At 30.8% G+C, this 22,083-nt stretch overlaps 2 protein-coding genes across 3 annotated transcripts in view; one reads left to right on the top strand and one right to left on the bottom strand.

Moving 5' to 3' along the window:
- The first annotated feature begins 356 nt into the window (after positions 1-356).
- LOC115879938 lies at positions 357-2,495 on the top strand. Its single transcript, XM_030897005.1, has 2 exons — positions 357-1,211; positions 1,264-2,495. The coding sequence occupies exons 1-2, from the start codon at positions 410-412 to the stop codon at positions 1,902-1,904; spliced, it is 1,443 nt and encodes a 480-aa protein (XP_030752865.1). The 5' UTR covers positions 357-409; the 3' UTR covers positions 1,905-2,495.
- A 2,594-nt stretch (positions 2,496-5,089) lies between these two features.
- Positions 5,090-22,083, bottom strand: part of LOC115879960 — a 58,133-nt gene continuing 41,139 nt past the window's right edge. The window contains exon 3 of one of the 2 annotated variants that reach the window (XM_030897027.1): positions 5,090-10,255. The gene's annotated coding sequence lies outside the window, so the exon portion shown is untranslated. Of the gene's footprint in view, positions 10,260-22,083 lie in introns of both variants that reach the window. The other variant, XM_030897026.1, reaches the window with a different exon arrangement.

Below are 22,083 nucleotides of genomic sequence, written 5' to 3'. Positions count from 1 at the left end.
TTCATTTACCCTCGTATATTACGTAGTACGACCCTGTTGTCCTTGTAGTGCTCTGTGAGGCAAGACTGCAAGTCCTCGCTTTGCCGGTTCTGTCATTTAATGGTTTTCAAATATTAAAGCGACATCATCCGAGCAGAATAGTATTGTAAAGTGGTTAAATACAGCTTTTTTTTAAATTTCCTTCTTTGTTCAGAATAAAGAAGCTACTTCTTTTATCCTTGAGTAAGAAAATATAATGACTTTGTAGCCTTTTGTTCTTACAGCATTTTATTATTATTTACTTTACTAAACTAACTAAATTATTTTTAGTTATTTTACTTTCTCAAGATTTTTTAGAGAAATATTTCCGTAGAAGAAAATCATTGACTCATCTTCCCAAATTGTAAATAATGAAACTAGCAAAAATAAAATGGTTTGTAAGAGAAAGAGACTATCAGAATCAGGTTGGAAGAAAGACAATCAGTTTAAGAATTTCTTTGACAATATAAGTAATGTACAAAAGGAAAAGCTAGATAGAGCACTAACATTATTTGTGGTAGGTTGTAACTTACCGTTCTCCACTGTAGATTCCAGGTTTTTTAAAACATTTATACAGGAATTACGACCTGCATATTCTGTTCCATGCAGTAAAACTTTATCAGGATCATTATTAAATTCAGTTCACGAAGAAATCGTAAAAACAGACAGAGCTAATGTTGGGGAAACTTCTGTTATGTTAATAGATGGATGGAAAAATTCCTCCAACAATACGAAACAAGTGGTAACAATATTGCACTCTGTTGGTGGGCAATGTTGTTTCCTAGATTCATATGATATAACTGGTAATTCAGAAACAGGAGAGGAGTTGTACAATATCTGTCAAAATTCTATTACTTTGGCTAAGGAAAGATATGATACAGATGTATATGCAATCGTAAGTGATAATGCTGCCAATATGTTGAAAATGGGCCGGCTTTCCTCCAATTTGATGCATTCAACATGTAACAGTCACACAGGCAATTTATTGGCAAAGGATATTCTAGATTTGGCTACAGCTAGTAAAGTTTCTCTAATTCTCAGAGAATTTAAGCATCCAGACTTGGAGAAAGACATTATCTCTGATGGAGGATCTAAAATTCAATTGGCAGTGGATACTAGATGGGCTTCTTATAGAGATGCATTTGTGTGCCTAATACAAAATTTAGGTCATATGAAAACCATTGCAGCTAAAAGTAAGAGTGAAGTTTTATTTTATAAATACAATATTAACACATTTTTTTTCAGGCAATGTTAAAGTAAAAACCAATATTGTAAGCTTACTTTATGACGAATCATTTATACAAAACGTGGAGAAAGCTATTGACGTTTCTAATAATGTATGTCTCTTGATAAATGAATGTCAGTCTCGAGAGTGCAGCCTAGCTGACGCTTCTGAAAAATGGTTGAAGTTGGAGCTTCCAGATGAGTGTCAAGAATTTTTGAAAAATAGAAAAAATATGGCCTTGAATATTTATGCATTAGCATCAAATTATTTGCATCCCTCATACAGAGGGAATCTGTTAACTGAGGGCCAGATAGACCAGGTTGAAAAGTACCTCTTAGAAAATCTTGATAAAGAAGGACTGTCTAGCCTGCAACAGTTTAACATGAATGCAGATATATTCAAAATATTACTTGAAAAGGAGATTACTTGTCCAGTAACATATTGGGGTTTAGCAAGTAGAAAACATGACCAGCTATCAAAATTAGCTGTTAAGTTATTGAACATACCAGCTTCATCTGCCCAGCTGGAAAGGGTTTTTAGTAGTTGGTCATTCATACATTCGGATTTAAGGAATCGTTTAGGATCAGAAAAATCTAAAAAATTAGTTCATTGTTACTACTCACTACATTTAAGCCATACAAGTACAACTAATATTGATTGACTGACTACTAAGTTATTAAAATCTTGTAAGATTATATTTGTTCTTTACTAGTGTTCTTCTTTGTTAAGATGTTCGTATTTTGTAATTTATTATATTATATTATTAGTGCGTTGCTACTACTCATTACCTATAAGCAATACAACTATATAGTAATGATTGACTGACTAAGTTATTAAAATCTTATAAGATTATATTTGTTCTGTGCTTTTGTTAAAATGTTTGTATTTGATAATTTAATATATTTTATTATTAGTGCATTGCTAATTGCTACTGCTCATGTGCTCATTACATTTAAGCAATACAACTAAGTAGGGTACTTAAATTTTCTTATAAGATGTTATAAAATTATATATGTTCTCTACTTATGTTAAAATGTTCATATTTTATAATTTAATATATTTTCTTGTCCATTATATCTTGTTTTTTTTATAAACTGATAATTCCTGAATTAAATGAAAAGCCTAGGCAATGTGTGTATTATTTTGGAAAATACATTTCTTGTTCAGTTTTTAGGATATAACAAAATTATATAAGAGTATAAGAGTTTCTTGCCTCTTGCCTTTTGCCTTAAACTGCTAATATAGAAATTAATTCCACACTCACATTATGACGAACACAGTGTGGAATTAATTTCTATATTAGCAGTTCAAGGCAAGAAACTCTTATATAATTAATATTTTTATATATAATGCTGTTTTTCTGTTGTAATTTGTAATAACAATATGTAGTTTATCAAAGTAGTTTTCATGTAGTTAAAGACCGGGACAAGACGTAGTTTTTAAAGATAAACTACACGTAGTTAATTAGGTAAATTACGTCTCAATTAACTACTTCCGAACCCTGGTCTATAGTCTCTTGAAACTGTGAAAAAATCAAACTTCTAAGGTAACGCTAAAAAAGATACGGCCGTTTATGCCGCAAAAAAACGTATAATTCGACACTCTCAAGGGAATCAAAATTTATAGGGTATTCTTCGTTGAACGGGAACTATGATATTTGTAAAGTAATACCGCCTCATACTACAAAGATAGGAAAAAATCTGAAAAACATACATTTGTAATTATATCTTAAAAAATATAGTCTTTATACGGAACCCTCTGTAGGCTAGTCCGACTCGCACTTGCTGATTTTTTTTTCAAGATTTTGTATATTATTTTTAAATTTTGTCTATATTATTTCTCAGAGTTTCTCTAAAAGCTTAGAGAAACAATATATAAAGTTAACAAAAATTGTCATTAAACAATGACAATTTTTGTTAACTTTATATATTGCACATTTTAAATGTGACCATTTTTTCTATCATTCTATTGCAATAATGTTTCTTATTTGAAATTAGCTCACCATTTTTTTAATCTTTAAAGTCATCCAGAAAAAGTTGGGGACGAAATAAAACACCATTTTTAAAATGTTTAATTGTTTTTTTTATATTTTTATTGTAGTACAGCTAAAAGGACCTCAGTTAAGCTATGTTCTAAAACTATAAATATTTTTCTCTTTGGTTTAAAATTCAAAAAATTCATTTTATACCGGAAAACACAGAAGTTGACGCGAAAAATACAGGGTTATATAAAACTGAAAAACACTAAAAGAAGACTCGTTAGTTTTGATATCTTAAGATAGTTAGAAGATGTATTAAAGCTTGCTAATAATATTGTATGACTTTTTTCATTCAGTTTGGATGTTTTTCAATCAAAAATAAAGTTTTAGACTCTATTTTTTTTTTCGTTTTAACGAGTCTTCTCTCTTGAGTTGAACTTACATCTAGAGTTGTTTTTTTTATAGTAATTTTCTAGAGATTTAAGCGTATAAGTTTTTTTAAATAACACCAATCTTTGTTTACTTAAAAAATAAATGCAATAACTTGTTTTAATTATTGTCTACACGTTGAAAACAATGGGTTTAAAGAAAGGATAAGTTTAAACTAATAAGGTAATTTCCGATATGTCTCAAATACATCGTTATTGATGTGTCACAGATAGTTTTTACATGTTACATGTTTATTGTATATATAATATATAAATATTTTCGAAAGTTTCTTGAGTAAATAGGTTTAATAGTAAAAATCCTTTTATACAGAGTGTTTTAAAAAACATATGATACTAGAGGAGATTACTCACGTAAAACTAAGATTTATTTTTATGCCGACATAGGTCCGATTCTGCTTTGTTTCGTAGCTACAGGGGGTTGAAGCGTAACCACCGTAATAACAAAACCGGACAGCTGTGACGTAAAAATCTCGTGACGTAAAAATCTCGTGACGTCACCAACTGGAGGCTGAACTCTATTTAGCAGCGTTGATAATTACCTGATAAAAGTTCAAATTGTGGATCTTTTTTCACTCACCAGATATATTTCGCAGTTTTAAAATGTCTTTTTCCGAGTTTTTAAAAATATTATAGTATATAAAAATAGTTTTATTGAATACGGAAAAAATCATACCAGTCAATAAAATGTTTATCTCTCACTTTTTATCAATCAAATTTAATAAAGGAATATTTTGAGTTCACAATAGTGTATAATATGAGAAAAAACAATAAAAAAATAGATATTTTTTATAGTATATATTATGATATTATTATATATTATAATAAACATTTTCAGACAACACTGATATTGAACAGAATTAACTAAAAAACCTTACTAAAGGCAGTCTTGGGTTTCCAAAAGATGAAATTACTAATATAGTTTTATTTGAATATATAATTTTTAACAAAGTTTTGCAAAGCTATGAGGAGTTTCTCAAAATTCATAATAAAAAAATATTTTTATCAAAAATATCTTTGGATTACATTAAAAGTAATAACACCATTATTAAAATTTCCGCAATGTACTATTTATAATGCTAAGTTATTGTAAAAATTGTCATAAATTCTATTAGAAATACACGTCTGAAAAACTACTGTTGTTAAAAAATAATGATAGACTTGGAAAAGGAAATAAAAGAAAGTTAGACACACTTACAGCATAAATAAATACAATGACGATGGATAATGTGAGATGGGATATCAATCTGATGTTTTTTAAATTTTATGTTTAATTATTATTTATTAAAAATTCGGTGCAATTTAAGTTTATATCCATTATATACGTATAAAGTGTATCAAATGCAATCAAAGTTTAGGCCTCCAGTTGATGACGTCACGAATAAGCTGTTCGGCCTTGTTATTACGGTGGTTACAGTTGAAGTCTTTTTTTTTCGCAATTAAATCTAATTTTCTTCCAATTGTTTTTAGTCATTCAAATGAAATTTGGAGAATAAAAGTTACTATAAGTGCGACATATTTTAATGCTAAAAAAGTGTCGATGGATTTACCAGGGGCGTGCATCTGGGTTATCACTGGAATATTTTTCTAAATAAACATGTGCCGCACTGAATTTTTTTCCGCTTGTTAGCAAAATTGTGTGAGCTGTTTAATGCCGATTAAAGGTTTTATCTTGATATTTTGTGGATTTCGATCTTCTTGATGAGATAAACGCAATTTTATTAATCACAATTAATAAAATTAAAATAAAATTTATATTAAATTTATTACACTGATATTCAGTGCTACCCACAGCAAATTCATAAAAATATTAATGGTATTGAAGATAATTACAAAAGACCTATTTTTTAAAAGTTTTAACATCTTAGTAACTTCAAAACTATGCATTTCCTCACCCATGTTTATAGGAACTTTTTTTATAATTTTTTTCTCAAATAAGTACTTATATAAGACTTTAGTCAGTTAATGACATTAATTTTTTTTAAAGGCGGTTCTTAGACTTGGATCAAGGCAAATTAATAGACCGAAATAGACAAAATAACAAGAAACAACTTTTAATCGGCATTAAACGGACTACATAGTACTGTTAACAAGCGGAAAAAACCTGTAGATAGGAAACAGCATAATCGAACCTATATTGATATAAAAAATAAATCTTATTTTTATGCGAGGAATCTCCCTGCGATAGATAGCACATGATTTTTGAAACACCCTGTATAATTATGAGCATTGTAGAATTTTGCTGTAGTATTGTACCTATATCGCATGCTACTCCATGAAAAGCTCTTTTGTGGTTGTAAAAAAGTTTTTAACTCTTCATCGGAGATAGAACTGATAAAGATATAATTTATGATTTTCTACGTAGCATTTTTACTATTTTACATTGTGTTGAATGAAATTCCATAAATAAGCTTTAACACAAATTGAATATTACTTTAGGACATTCATCTTGTAGTTATAATTAGGTAAAAACATCTATTTATATCCCGTACAGATACAGATAATATTTATATAATTTAACATCTAAAAATATAGAATATTTATTAAGAATATTTGAAAAGATAGATACAGGAGAACTACATTGAAAATGTCCTATATAAACATATCCCAATATAATTGCAAAAACGTTGAATATGAGTCAGAAAACATGTACTACAAATAGTTGCAATTTTTTTTCTTAAATATTAAAACATTTAAAATATTTTTTCAACAACAAGTATTTTTTCCAATCAAAAAATACCCCAAAACAAAGTACAATAATTGAACTATCTAAAAAGTTATCTTAATTTTTTTTTGTGATGTAAGTAGCGGTAATCTCAAAAAGGGAAAATATATTTACACAAAACTACAAGAATTTTGCTCGATTCTAGTTCATTTTTTCTATTTCTTGGGGTAGGTGTAACATATGGAAACATAACAGAAAACCATCAAGAAAAATGTAACAAAACTATTGCACAGAAATATTAAAAAATTAATATGGTAATAAAGAGAATTTTAATGTGTTAAATAAACTGAGTCAGTTTTATATACAGAATGTAAGAGAATAGTTTTACCAAACTTCAGTGGATGATTCTACAGATCAAAAGAGTGCAAAATCCGTTCTGAGAGGGTACTTTCCATTAGGATGGGGGGCAGCTCATCACAAAACTTGTTATCTTAACGGGTATCGTAATTTGAACAAATGATATAAAAAGCTACCACTTTTTTACGTAAGAAAGGTGCTCTTCGTTTAGTTAGATTTTAGTATAGATGAGATGCCAAGAAATTTTATAGGTAACTAGTAATGAATGCAGTGTATTAAAACAATTAACAATTTAGTTACGTAGTTACATATCAGATATGCTCTAAAAATTTACAAGATATGTTTCACGTAGGTTACAACCCTCCCTAGGGTTGTAACTTCCTCAGGCAGTCAGTGGCGGCTCGTCAGGTGCAGTAGGTGAAGGGGCACTTCACCGAAGAAATACTCAAATTAAAGAAAAAACTTCACTGCTTAAAATATTAATTTAGTTTAATATATTTACATGCATCTAAATAATAAAATGGTAATTTTTTATGTTATTTATTTTTTTCCCAGCGGACCTTTGCATAATAGGTCCACCGCATCGTTAATTCCGGCCGAAAAAGTAGCATTGAGAGTCAGAAGTGCCAGTGAAAATTATTGTATCATGGTGAAAATGTTTCTATTTCTGAGCCAAGCGGCCTGCACGGTTTCCATGGTAACGTGACGTCAGCCTAGCGGCAGATGTAATCCCCGCCCCGAAGTTTATTATCGGTGACCGATGTGAATGAGTTTTTGGTTTTGGGCAGTTCTCTTCGTCTTCCTTTTGTCCAGGAAATGCGTGACGGCGGCGCATAATTTATGCATTTATGCTAATATTCGGTTAATTACTCGCCGAAGTAACCAAGTGTAAAGACTGTAAAGTTGTTGTTGTTATTTATTGTTGTTTGTTAATGGCTTTTGTTGATTTAACTTGTTAATTTTTGCCGATTTTTGCTGTTTGTTTTGTTGTTGTGTTTTAAAACTGTTTTGTGTGTGTGCATGTGTTAAAAAATGAACCCAATTAATGACTTGGTGCGCAATTAGTCACTTTTGTTAAAATAATAATAATTTAACCAATTTTTAAAAATTTCTTTTAAATATTTTGTATTTGACAGCTCCCAGTTGTTAGCTGTTAATTTTGGCTTGGTGCATTTTAAGTTGTTTTCAAAGCAGAAGTGATTGCCACAAAAAAAATTTTTAAAACTGTAATATAAAAAAAAAACATCTATATGGATCCAACTTTATGGTGGACACTGATGTTTATTAAATTTAATTATATTTTCAGTGGAATGCAAAATAATGTATTTATCGAAAACTGATTGTATCTCTTTTTACTTAATGCGTTTTAGCCCAAACTAAAACGAAAATATTATAGGTATTAGTGTATAAATAATAACAAAAAAATCTTGACAAAATGGTGAATGCAGCAAAAATTTTTCAAATAATATTTTAAAAAAAGTTGACAAAATAGTGAATGCGCCAAAAAAATTTTCGCCTGCGGCGCCATTTAAAGAAATAGACTCTGCACCTAATTTCTTAACTAACGAACCGCCACTGCCTCAAGCAGCATATTAGGGTATATTATGTTCACAGGAACTCACTGAAGTGATAGAGTGATTAGAGTATACTATTTTTTTACATCCTGCATACATTTTAATTAAATAAACTTACTTAAATAAAAATAAATGTATTTTATTAAATCATCTATGTTTAATAAATAATATATCAATGTTTCCAACTTTCTAACAAACCAAATATTTTTTTCTACATTTAAAAACTGACAGTAATTATTTAACACATTTAAATCGTACCAAAAATAAAGCTTTTTGTGTTTTTTTTAATAACGTAACAATAAGGGTTGTAATGTTACCTAATAATATAGGTTTGATTACAGGGCGGCTAAAAAAGTTGCTTTAACCGACATAATAAAGCTAACATCTAACGAATCTCATCTTTATTTTAGTTTATACAGTGACTATATACAGTAGGTATAGTAAAACATACACAAAATATAACGCCAGAGAGAATACTATATTATGTCCGTTCCAAGAGCAAAGAAAAAGAATGGAGATTGAATCTTTATTTATGAGAAGTATTGTCGTTCTAAAATGTTATTTACGACTGAAAATACCAGACCATTCAATTTTGGTATACAGTAAAGTCATTAAATTTTATTTATTTAACTCTTACGATCTTTATTTTTACAATATCAATTGTTATAAACGTAACAATTGTTATAACTGCAAAAGAAACCTCTTAGAACAAGTTTAAAGAAGTAAGAACATATTTGTGGTTGAAGAGAACAACAATTTAGTCTAAGTACTCTTTGAAACCAATTGTTTATTTTAGTAAAGTGGTAAAAGTAAGATAATGTAACAAACTGTTAATTTGTTACACACCTATCACTGACCAATTGAAATTTCTTACAGAGTCATATTATTGTTCATTTAAATGAAAATGGTTAACATAAAACACAGCTGGAACTGGTTAGTATAGAATGAAAAGTGTAACAAATTGTTAATTAGAATCATTCCCAACCCTGGTTAATTTTAAAACAAAAATTAATTTTGAATGATAAACATATAGCTGTTCGAAATAAAATGTTACATAAAAGTGTAACAAACTGTTAATTAGTTATATACTTACCCAACTCTAGTTAATTTTAGAAGTAAAATTTAGGTTTATGATAGACCTGGTAGTTTATAGAAGTAAAATTCGTTTTCATGAGAGAGCAACTAAAATGTTAACAAACTAAAAAGTGTAAGAAATGTTTTTTTTAGTTTTTTACACAACCCTGATTAATTTTAGAAGTAAAATAAAGTTTCGTGTTACACATACATAGTACAGCTTGAACAAAAATTTTACCAAAAGAAGAGTGTAACAAATTGCTAATTTGTTACATACTCAACTGTGGTTAAATTTAAACTAAATTTATTACGTTTAAATTTAGCGTAGTAAATTATTAATTTGTTACATTACCCAACCCTGACTGTAACTCAACACGGCATATTAAAAATGTAATAAAACATTTGCATGAAACGTTATAGTCGAGTTTAGATGTCAATTTCAACGGAACGTAAACCGGGCTTTATAATTTCCGCGTAGTGTAGAGCGACTCTTAATCTAAATCAAATTTCTCATCAAAATATCCTATTAAATATATTCTCCAGCCCACAGAGTGTAGATTTCAATCTCTAACTTTGTTTTATTTGCTCTTAAAACGTTTTTATGAATACTATTTACACATTTTGTACCGCTACTTTAGATATAGCAACATTTTCTTTTTATATATAATACATCAGGAACCATTTTTACTTTTTGTTTAAGCGTGGAATGTCACTGTTTTCCTGGACACTCGGTACAGAAGACAAAGCCTAGTTTGCTTTTCTAGTCCAAAACACTTTGTGTCTTATTGTTTATGTTTATGTTTTTTTATTTACACTTTTATCTTTAAAATAGTTTTTTTTGGTATACGCACAACAGTATTGATGATGAGGGAAATATTTCAGACGGTTTGTGTCACTCTTGAAGAAAATTGCAGCTAACTATCTGAAAAAAAAAGAAAATAAAATTAAATATGTATATATCTTGTTGTTTTTTTATAACATTATTTTTAAATAAAAAAATATGTTACTATATTAGTTAAATTATTCCCGCATATACGTAAAGTTTTACCTGTCAGGTAAGACGGTTTAAAAACTAGCGTTAAAAACTAAGTTTTATTTGAGGTTTTATAAATTATACCGTTATGTTTAGTGAAGTTGAAAAGAAAAAACATGAAATTGCACTAAAAAATTGTATTTATGGTTTATATTTTATTTTTAAACACACAAAGATAATTGTGAAAATAGTATATTGTTTGTGTAATAATTATGTTAATACCTCAGTATATTGAAGCTAAGAAACAACGACGAAAGCAGATTCTGTGTGGATTAAAGATGCTGTTGTAATATATCCATATTATTGTTTTATAAATTTACTTATATTTTTTTCAGTGTAGACAAACCGACGAATGATCAGTTCCGTCAGTTCTCTAAAGCAAAAAGACCGTTTTCTCATCTACACACTGTTTGTTAGATATTCCACCGTTTCTACATGATAAGTTATGACTAAGCAGGTAAGTGCAGGCGGGACTTTAAGATAAACTTTGACTAAAAATTAACCAACTAAAGTAGACATTGTAATTTAAAACAGCTCTACTTATTGAAAACCACAACCCCACAACGTTAAATATAACTGTGAATGCGTGTACCCGTACCCGCTTTTTTTATTATTTCCTCTACGCCTGTATAAGTATTAACAGTTATTTATATTATCTTTTTATATCTAGGAAATTCAATTAGTATTTTCATTATTTTCCTTCATTTATTGCTAGTTTGGTAGAAAAGGGTCACACTATTGCCGGACTCTGTATACAGAATTAAGAAAGGAGTATATGCTATCCATATGCATTCTTGCTTCTTGCATTAGAGAGACGGAATTGACATCATGAACCCCCATTTTTGACAGATCTGTTTGACGTTTCAATTGACACATTTGAATTTGATTTGAAAATTTTGCTGATGTGTTTTGCTTTTCCGAATGTTATTTATTATTTATTTTATTATACATTTGGTTTTCTTCAGAGGTAGTAAATCTAGAAGGATATTGTGTGACAACTTGACTTAAATTAACAGTGACATTATTGCAAACAACTTGTCAAAAATAATTACGATAATAAGTTTAGGTGTTTCAGTCTATTTGATAATTTTGTTATTAAAGTAATTATTATAATTTATCTATTTTGATTAGAAATAGATATACATTTTTGAATATATATTTTTTAACAGTTTTAACGTAATGTGCACATTCTGTTTTTTTGGTATACCGACATTTAAAATTGCGTGATTTGACAGTGTTTACTGTTTCAGATTGTTTTCCGATGAGGATTACATGAACGGTGCTTTTTCATTTCTTTGCTCTGAAACAATAACTCGGTATACGTTTCATCAATGAGACGGCAGAAAAAATTACCCATTGTTACAATTCGATGGTTTTGTCGGTAACGATGTTGATTTTTTTAATTATCGCATGGCTTTATTTACGGTTAGAGACTGACTCGTTATTTATGTTACAGTAAAGCCAGAAATCCGTGAATGTTAACACTGATTTGCTAACTGGATCTCCAATCTCCAATGGGGTTCAATTAATAAATTGTTGGTAAATGGGGTTCAATTAGTAAGCAGTTGGTTGGGGGTCCACCCGAGCCACTTTGGGAATCACAGGGCTAAACTACTGATGAATTTTAATGTTAACTACTATAAAGGCAAATATTTTAGTTTTGGTGCTTCTGAAGATGAGAGAATCAGCTTAAATATATGAAGGTGATTTAATGTTCTTAAAAGTTTTATTTGTTCCTATTAATTTTCAGCAGCGCACTCCCTAATGTAGAATAGAATAGAATGACTTTTACTGACAGCATTTAGTAAATGTTACTCTTACTAGCGACTGCTAAATTATTAGTAGAGTGTATGGCAGGGGAATTAATCACCGCGACCTTACAGATCTATTGTGTCCACCTTTCTTGAGTTAAAATTCATCATACAGTTTCACGGCATTGACCAGTAACTGAGACGGTTTTACAAAGGCTGGTTCTCCATCTCCGATATCAGTCGTATCAAAGTTTATGACACGAATGGTTGTTGTCTCAGCGCACTTACTGATGAGGTGTTGTGGTGTGTCTATTTTCCCTACAGAATCTGCATTCGCCGTTGTTTCTTAACTTGAATCTACTGAAGTGTTTGTTGAGGAGACAGTGTCTTGTTCAAAAACTCCTGACTATCCGAATATTGTTATTGCTGAATTAAACTTAGCACATTCGCTGGTCCAATGCGTAATTGTTAACATTTCCTAATGATTATTGTTAACAATTACTGGATTTCCGACTTTCACTGTAACATATATACATATGAAACGAATTATTTCTTTAAATACATCACGTGTCTTAAATGCAAAAATTTAAAGCTCAAAGACATATATATATATATATATATATATATATATATATATATAGATATAGTATATATATATATATATATATATATATATATATATATATATATATATATATATCTATGACTATTGAACTGAAAAATCGACATTGTCACGCAGCATGCTCACGGAGAAGAAGCGATTAACCGCAATCCGGACGCCTTTTTACTTCGATGGTTTCCAGCTGTCGCCAACTTAATACCTCCACTATTTTCACGGTCTATTCGTTCTTCGCAACTTAGAATGGGCGAACCGTTCCAATAAACAATGCAATGACACAAAAGAATTTTCTTCTCGAGGGATCTAAGGTCATTGGCAACAGGAGTGTGGTTGGGTATTCTCTAAGAAAATCTCGAGAAAAACTTTGCTTTCCAGGTATACAAGGAGATAATTTCAAAAGTAGCAATCACAAATATCATATATATTATCGTTAATTGAAGAAGTAAGAAAATGCGCAACCTTATGGGCGATTTTGTGGCACAAAACTTGTCTGAGATGTAGCTGGCGTTACCATCAGTCTATCCGAGATTTAGTTTAGCTCTGCGCCGCTGCACGGTGATAGTTGTTTATAGCGCAGCGGATAAAGAATACTGTACCGTAGTTCTACTTTCAGTCGACAGAGTGAGTTGCCGGAGACTACTGACTAATCCGTAGATTTATGGATTTTGGATTGGAATGGAATATAATATTATACGATTACACAAAGAACGGCGTCAGAGTAGGCTTGGAGATGAAGATCGCTGTTATTTCATATGTAAAATATTATGGTAAATGTCAATAATCGTCATTTCCAAGCCAACTAAACGACTTTTTTCGATCATATTCAGTACCTATAACAGAACTTTTATTTTTGTTGTTTATTCTATGTTTAACACGAATAAATTTTGAATACATAAACTCGGATTTTAATCCAAAGATATTTTCGTCAAACGTATTACAAATATTATACATTTTAATATGACAACACTGTCGCTTGCAGATCCACACCGTCTTCGATATGCCTTCGCTGGCCGAATTAGAGAAAATAAGTGTTTTATGCGTTGACCGCAAAACGATTGATGTCCCCACCGTACAGCATTTGAGAGGTAAGGGAAAATCAAATCAGCCTTGTCACGAATTCGCCCAATGGGTTACGTATCTTCCAAATTCTTTCAATCAACGATATTACTATCCTTCAGTCAACTGATATATCATTTAATTAAAATTTGGTAGAAGAAAACTCCATATTGCAAAAAGGTCTTCGGAGTGACGTGTGTATAGAATTAAAAAGGGATAACACAAAAGGATAGAGTGGATAAGACAGAAGACCCAGATGAGGTGTAATATAAGAACATTTCTCAATAGGCACCTATTGAGAAGAATTGACTTAAGATAGACCTGTAAAATAAAATGACACAGTAGTCTATCCATGATATTACAGTACATAAGCAAGTATATATACAGGGTGTCCCAGAAATGAGTGCAGATATTTTAAGAGGTGGTAGATCTGGTCAAAATAAACATATTTTCTCTTTACCATTTTTAAAATAAATTGAAAATAACTGAGTTATTTAACTTTGAAAATTTAAAAAAATAATCGCAACATTTTGAGAACCGCCGGCAGGTATTGCCAACTACATCCAATTACCCGGATCAAGCCCGATTTCAGTTAATTGACGCACTGTGTTGCCATATGGACAAGAAAGTATATGTTTACAAGTAAGTCATAAAATCACAACACCTGAGGAGTTTGCAGAGATGCATTACATTTTTAAGATTGTGATATTATTACATAAAATAAATTAAAAGTTAAATGTTTAAAAGTTAAATTAAAAACTTACCCCAACATTAAAAAAAAGATACTTATGACAGATCGATGTAATCCTGCGACAGTTCTCTTTTTCGATACACACTTAAGTAAAATACACTTCATTGTGCTGCTTTTACTTATACGTGCTATTATAAAACTGCTAAAATAACAGCCCCCATTTTAACTTAACACATTATTTTCGTATAGGTTATCATTGGTTTGAACCACTGATTTAGCAAAACACCTTGAAAGCACACATTACACATTACTTTGAATATCTTTCTGAATGAATAAATGTTGAGACTATTAAACTTATCGTTACTTTACGAACTACTTTCAATCTAAGAATATAGTTTCACTCCAACAATTTTAAATACGTATTTTGCTTTTCGCTATTTTTTCGATGTATTTCGACAACCTGTCAACAGCCCAACCATCCGTCGGCCAAGACAGCCACGCATCACTGGCTGGTAACTGCCCAGTGCTTTTTTGTCGCGCCGGCGTGTCGAGCTTGCGGTCATAGAGGTTGCCATTGTTTTCAATACTTTCAAATTAAGACACTGAAGCAATCAGTTCTTATTAAATTTAAAAAATAAAACAGAAAACATGAAAGGAAACAAACAAAAACAAATGAATTGATTATTGATAAGGTCACAAAAAGAAATTTCTAAATTGTTTATCGTAATTCAGAATTCAATATATCGAAAACAGCCCGACGAATAATCAATTCATTTTCGTTTTGTTGTTTCCCTTTCATGTTTCTCTGTTTTATTTTTAAAATTTAATACAAATTTGATTGCTTCGAATCTCTTGAATTTGAAATTGTTGTAACTACGGCAACGTTGCTTAACATCGTCGTCTGACGCAAGCCTGCCACGACGGCGCGGCTCAAAGGACCAGTTCACACGTGGCACTCTTGGCCGACACGCGACGGTCGGGTTGTCAAAATACATCGAAAAAATAGCGAAAAAACAAAATACGTATTTAAAATTGTTGAGTGAAACATGTCTTAAATTGAAAGTAGTTCGTAAAGTGGCGATAAGAGACGGCATTCAAAGTAATGTGCGCTTTTCAAGGTGTTTTGTAAATCAGTGGTTCAAATAAACAGAGAAACATGAAAGAAAAACAAATATTGAATTCTAAATTACGATAAACATTTTAGGAATTTCTTTTTGTGACCTGGTTGTGAATAATATGATGAATCATTTTCGTAAACGTCATAAACGTAATGTTTTAGTTAATTTTCGGTGGTTTTTGTTAAGTTTTCATTGAAAGGGTAAGTACTAAAAATAATTAATGTGTTTTTTTTCTATAATAATTATTAATAATGAGCACTGATGAAAATTTAACATTCTTAATTTTTGAGTAGAAATTTTTCTATGAATTTATAAATGTAGAACTATGTAGAATGTGGATAACATAGGAGGTAAGACTGCAAGGCACATAGAGGAACACTGCAAGGCACTAAAAAGTTTTTTCAAATTTCCCGGAAAATGTCAAGAAAATTTTTAAATTTTCAACATTTTTTTTTCGCAAAAAAACCTCATAGGCGTGTTTCTGGGGTTGAACTATACTACCAGTTAAAATATTTGCACTTATTTCTGGGACACCCTGTATGTGCTGGATAAAAAACACTTTCATTAAAAGGGTAAGCTCTAACTAAACATTAAAGGTTATAATTAACGAAACGATTGAAAATATTTCGTAATATGGCGAAAAAAGAAGCTAATTGTTAAGATTTATTTTTTCAGTTTACTCCACTGTAAAAAGTATTTAAAATATTGCGCGTTTCTCTACAATTAGTAGAGCAGTCTACACTAATATGAATAAAATTAATTTTCGTATTTTTTTCTGTAGCAACTTAAAATAATTGAATTTATAGATAAACATGCAGAATGTGGGTATGGTAGGAGGTGGCAACGTTGCATCTCTCCGACACTTCTCTATGCCCGGTAAACGAATTTCCTGGGGAGTGAACAGTGGCACTCAAAAGTTTTTCAACATTTTCCGGAAAATGTCAAGAAAAATATAAAATTTTCAACATTTTTTTTTCGCAAAAAAAACCTCATAGGCGTGTTTCTGGGGTTGAACTATACTACCAGTTAAAATATCTGCACTCATTTCTGGGACACCCTGTATATCCCACTAAAGCAAACGATCTAGCTAGAAAAGGTGCGTACACTCCACAGGATCAGAACCGTTCTGCTTCCCAAGTGGAAACCAACTTAAAGCGGAACTCATGGACCTGGAAGACTCCATCCGTAACCTGGAATGGAAATCCCTCAAAGTCTGCTTGCCCATGAAAAACTAAATGAATATTCGAGGTGATTTTGCATTGTCAGACCTGCTTGGTCGGGCTCTAGAAATATTCACTGTAACAAAATAGTAATAATACTCCAAAAAAAAAACAATATTTTAATAGTTTCACAACTTAAGAAATGACCGTTTCCTAATAATGATATACTCTTCGTAGGACCACTGGCAACCCCGCCCCGCCCCTATGTTAATTTATTGTCTCGATCTGGCAATGTTGCTATTCCTACGCTTCGCTACCGTTTCTGTTTAATCAGCTTTTCCTTATTTAGGAATTCGGAACAACCAACGGCGGCGTAAGTAGGGATTTCACTTCTTTGTGGCCGTCCGCGTCGCCTTTCTGCCCTTGATTGATTGATTAATTTTTAACCCAATTTAAACCTGTTCACCGACTAGTCCTGTCGCCTTCTCTGTCTCTCTTCGTGTTCTTATTTCGCTTATTTATTTGTCTGTTTCTTCGTACGAAGCTCAAGATTCGGATCGCCTTGGATTAAGAGGTTGTAGGGCGTGTCGTTGTGACACTAAAATTAATTTGATACAGTCGAGCTAAAAAATGGGCAGTTATTATTCTTAAACTGATTTTATAAATTTATTGATTGATTGAAGACATTGGAGTTATGGGGACTATACCAAGGAAGGCAAGGGAGTCAATTAATGACGAGCAGTATAAGTAGTCTTAGTCTGGGTTTTGCAGGGTCCAGTCTTGGTCTTGCTGCAAGAAAGGTTTTTGCTAGAGGCACTTTCTACATAGAAAATCTTTAAATAAATATTATTTTAAGTAATTTAATTGTTAATTAAATTTTAAAGAAACAAACAATATTGGTTTGATGAAAATTTTTTCAAAAAATGAAAATTTTCAATGTATTATATTGAATTAGTATCACTTCCTTTAACATTTTATGCATAATTCAAGAAAACTCTATTTTAGACAAAGGATCCAGCCAGCTCCTTCATGCTGGCGCGCTAATGAGTCTGATGTTTTGCAGTTCGATATAATTTTGTGGAGGGACTTTTCAGGCTTTTCATTCTGAGGCAAATCTGTTTTAATATTATTTAGTTCAACATTAAATAATGCTTGGTCATAATGCATAATATGATGTTTGTTCGATTACATAAAATTTTCTATTTCTTTCTTCATTGCTTCAGAATGATTTGACTGCAAACTTAAATACAGATAATTGTGTGCCGGTTTCCTATATACAGAAATGCAAATAGATTCCCCATTTCTACTGACAGGAACATCTAGAAATGGTAGACAGAGGTTTTTCCCTTTCTCAATTGAATATTGGATGAAATTATTATCATTTGATGCCCATTATCTTGGGCATTAAAGAAGCTGAACAAATTAGACAATGAAAATAAAGTCCTTTTACTCGGAAACCAAACCAGCCCTCCAAGGTATAGAAGGTAATAAAAAAACTAAATGAGCTATCTGCTTTTGGCTTCCCTAGTAGAAATCAACGCTGAGCCAAAAGTCGACATAAATATAATGTAAAAGTTCATTAATATAATGAATTAAATCATTAATTTTGAGCCGATGAACGATTTCATTGGCACAATGAAAAGTAATTCATTAACTCTATGAACTTTAAGTTCATTAAATCAATGAACAGTGTTCATTAATTTGAAGAACACATTCATTGGTACAATGAACAGATCCCATTAATATAATGTACCTAAATCCTTATATTAATGAACCGTATCATTAATACAATGAAATAATTTCATAATCTATTTAGTTATACATTTAAAAGTCGACACTATTAGTAATTCTTGTTACACCGTATAATCGATGATGAAGATCGCTGTCATTGATATGAAATGTCATTGATAGGCATTTCCCAGCCAACTACCTGAAATAATTCTATTATAAATAGATTTCCATTTGAACAAGCCCTTAGCTACAAATTTAACAAAATTACTAATAGTGCCGACTTACTTACGAGCACAGTAAATTTTTCCATTAGGGGTTATTAATAAAGAAACAAGTGCAATAAACTAATAATAATTTATTAAACTCGATATAGCATATACAAATTAGAAATTATAAAAATCGAATCGACGAAGAGAATAGTAATGTTATTATTAATTTTAGGGTAAATTATAATAAGAAAATTAATTTACCAGTCGATATCCTGAGGGATTTCTATAAAAAGACCATTTCTTCATTATATTAGCTGTATCCTTAGACTTGATAACGTCTAGACGAATTTGCAACAGGCTTTCCAAGTTGCATCAAGTGGGTCCGATGTTAAATTGTCGAATTTGAGAGCTTGAAGGCAGGTCTCAACATCTTCCGGTTCTAAAAGACGTATATCAAAATAATTAAAATGCCAAATATTAAAAGAACATTCGAATTTACCATAATCAGTTCCATGCCTCGACTTGTTACTATGTTTTTCTTCTTTTTGTTTTTTATCTTCTGAAACATATTTGGAAACCGCTGTTTTAATGAATACCCACACCAGAGATCTCACACAGCGGAATTTGATTTGACAACACAACAAATTAACTACAATACGATAGGACTTTTATTTAAAATATTTAATATATGTTGAAGAGAATACTTACCGCTCTAATGAAACTAAAGCCTCACTGAATAACTCAACCACACAGACGTTATTAAAGTGCCAAAGTAACCGATCAACATGGCCGACATTTAAGCCCTAATATTTTATTCATGATATTAATAACCACGTACATTAATATAATGTAGTGTGTTCGTTGTATTAATAACATTGTTCATTGTCACAATGTACAACTCATTAATCAATGATTTAGTACATTAATATAATGAATATGTGTTTATTAAAGTTTCAGCACTAAAATAAAGAACGCGTTCATTGGGATAATGAACGCGTTCATTATATTATTAAAAATCTTACTTTAATTTAATAACCAGATTTTCATTATATGGATGAAATTAGATTCATAGTATTAATAAATCGGACATCATTCTATGATTAACAAATCATTATATTAATGAAAAAAATCATTGTCCCAATGAAACAACAGTTAATAATCAATGTTCATTAATATTATGAACAATATTTTTTTCAGTGAATTTAAAGCAGAACTCAAGAACCCGGAATAATCCATCCGAAACCTGAAGTGGAAATTCTTCAACGGTACAGGACATTCGAAGAAAAGAAAGACATTTCTCAGGATTACCACCGAGAAAAAACAAAAACTTTTCTTGATTTAAGTAAGAACAATCTTCGGATTATCACGGAGTTTTTAACAGAACACTCTCTCCTCAATAAACACCTCAGTAAATTCTGTGGGAAAACAACAGAACACCTCATCACTGAGTGCGTCAAAATAAAAACCATTTCTTTCTCTATTAACCATTCGTGTCATAAACTTTGGTAGGACTGATATCGGAGATGGGAAACTAACCTCTGCAAAACCGTCTCAGATACCGGCTTTTGTCAAAGCTGACTGTGCTTCCTGTTTTTGACTGTGCGATGAGCTATATCTTAAGAAAGGGGACACAATAATTCACCAGGTTCAAACTTATTTTATCGTTGAAATGTAAACGTGGAGAGATAAACGATTTTCTTTGATGCGAAACAACTGCATAATAAACTTTTATTAGAGAATATTTAACAGTTTATCATTAAAATTGAACAGTTCTAGATATGCAAGGTATTTCAGGCTTCCAGTGTTCACGCTTCACTGCGAATACTACTATCGTTTAGGTCAATGACAGTAGTAGTCGAGGTTGCTGCCGATGCTTTCCATCAATTTCTCTCTCTCGCTGAAAACTCGCGAGAATCGCACGGACTGTTTGTTGATGCCGTCGCCGCGTCCCGCCAAAACGATTCGATTTTTCGCGATGATACATCACGCTCGCTACGATGATTTATCATCTATTAATGCCCACATTATACTTTAATAGCGGTTTCGCATTTTCCATCTATCTGTTCTGTCGGTCTGTTTACCGTATATGGGAGAGGTGTTATTAATCTGATTTATCATCACATTGACGTATACAATTAATTCATAAAAAATTTTTAACATCGACTTTTATTAACTAACCCTATAACTTTTTTATTTTATTAGATAAAAAATAGTTATTTTTTATACAAGACGATAAAATGGTAGTTTATCGTCGACCGAAAAGATTAATTCACTAGAGCTATGAAATCGCGAGTGAATTAATTTCGGGAGACGATAATGCAATTTTATCGTCGTGTCTAAAACAATATTTTTTTCCATAGCGAGTTACGTTTTAAAAAATATTCAGAAATTATTATTTCAAGGAATTTATTACGAGTAGAAAAAATATTGTGATGGCTTGTCGTTGGTTTTTATGTAATTTGACAAATAAATAAAGCTGTCTCTTTAGTTTTCAGTTTTGAGTCAATATTTTTTAATTCTCTTTTGTGTCGATTGCTGATTGAATTGGAGCCAGAAATGGCTCAAAACGAAATAAGTAAATTACCAACATATATTCAGGCTGAGGCGACATACGCCATATCCAAACTACTTCCATTTAAATCCCGAATAACTTATGAAAAGGAATACAAAAATTTTCAAAAATGGAAGCAATTAAAAAACGTGCAAGAAGAAATAAATTTTTTAACCTATCCTCGCTGTCAAGGTATCATTTAATCTACCCTTGCGGTTAAAGTACTATTTTATCTACTATTTTTGATAGATATAAGGCAATTTTAACAGTTGCTATGGAAAAAAACGAGATTAGGTATATTAGTCCCTTCCTGTTTCACTGGAGTTAACTAGAACTTTTAATTTTTAAATTGCGGCTTCGGTAGTTTTTTACATTATTTGATAGAAAATTATATTTTGAATAGAATGACATATCATATCACAACTTTTGACATTTTGAGTTATAAAATGTTCTTTTAAATTTCAATCTAAAGTGCCATGGCTGTGGTAAAACGACTAATTTTTATTCAAGGAACCTTGGAAAAATAGATTTGATTGTGGAATGTTTTCGTGTCTTTTCCTGGCCGGTTAAAAGTTGATCAAATCGTATTTTTAATCATAACTCAATTTTGCCAAATGGAACGGGAGTGGATCATTAGTATATTAGGAAAAATTATTTTTTACGAATAATTTGGTACCACATACATTGTATTTCGAGTCAAATTGTCGTAATCTTTATTGTCGTGACACTCTAGAACGAAATCTAAAATATATTTTTTTAATTATGATTATTGTTTGTTCGCAGTAATTAGCATGTAGAATAATGCACAAAAGCTAGTAAATTCTGTC

This window comes from Sitophilus oryzae, unplaced genomic scaffold (assembly GCF_002938485.1).
Source record: "Sitophilus oryzae breed Bouriz unplaced genomic scaffold, Soryzae_2.0 scaffold_1590_pilon_pilon, whole genome shotgun sequence".
Taxonomy (NCBI): Eukaryota; Metazoa; Arthropoda; class Insecta; order Coleoptera; family Curculionidae; genus Sitophilus; species Sitophilus oryzae.
The sequence above is the reverse complement of the archived record's forward strand: the minus strand, read 5'-3'. Positions and strand labels throughout refer to the sequence as shown.

What these genes read in the sequence shown, in the direction of transcription:
- LOC115879938 (XM_030897005.1), top strand. Translation starts at nt 410, where the DNA reads ATGGTTTGTAAGAGAAAGAGACTATCAGAATCAGGTTGGAAGAAAGAC. An exon ending in GAAAACCATTGCAGCTAAAA is followed by an intron (nt 1,212 to 1,263) that starts GTAAGAGTGAAG and finishes ATTTTTTTTCAG; the next exon opens with GCAATGTTAAAGTAAAAACC.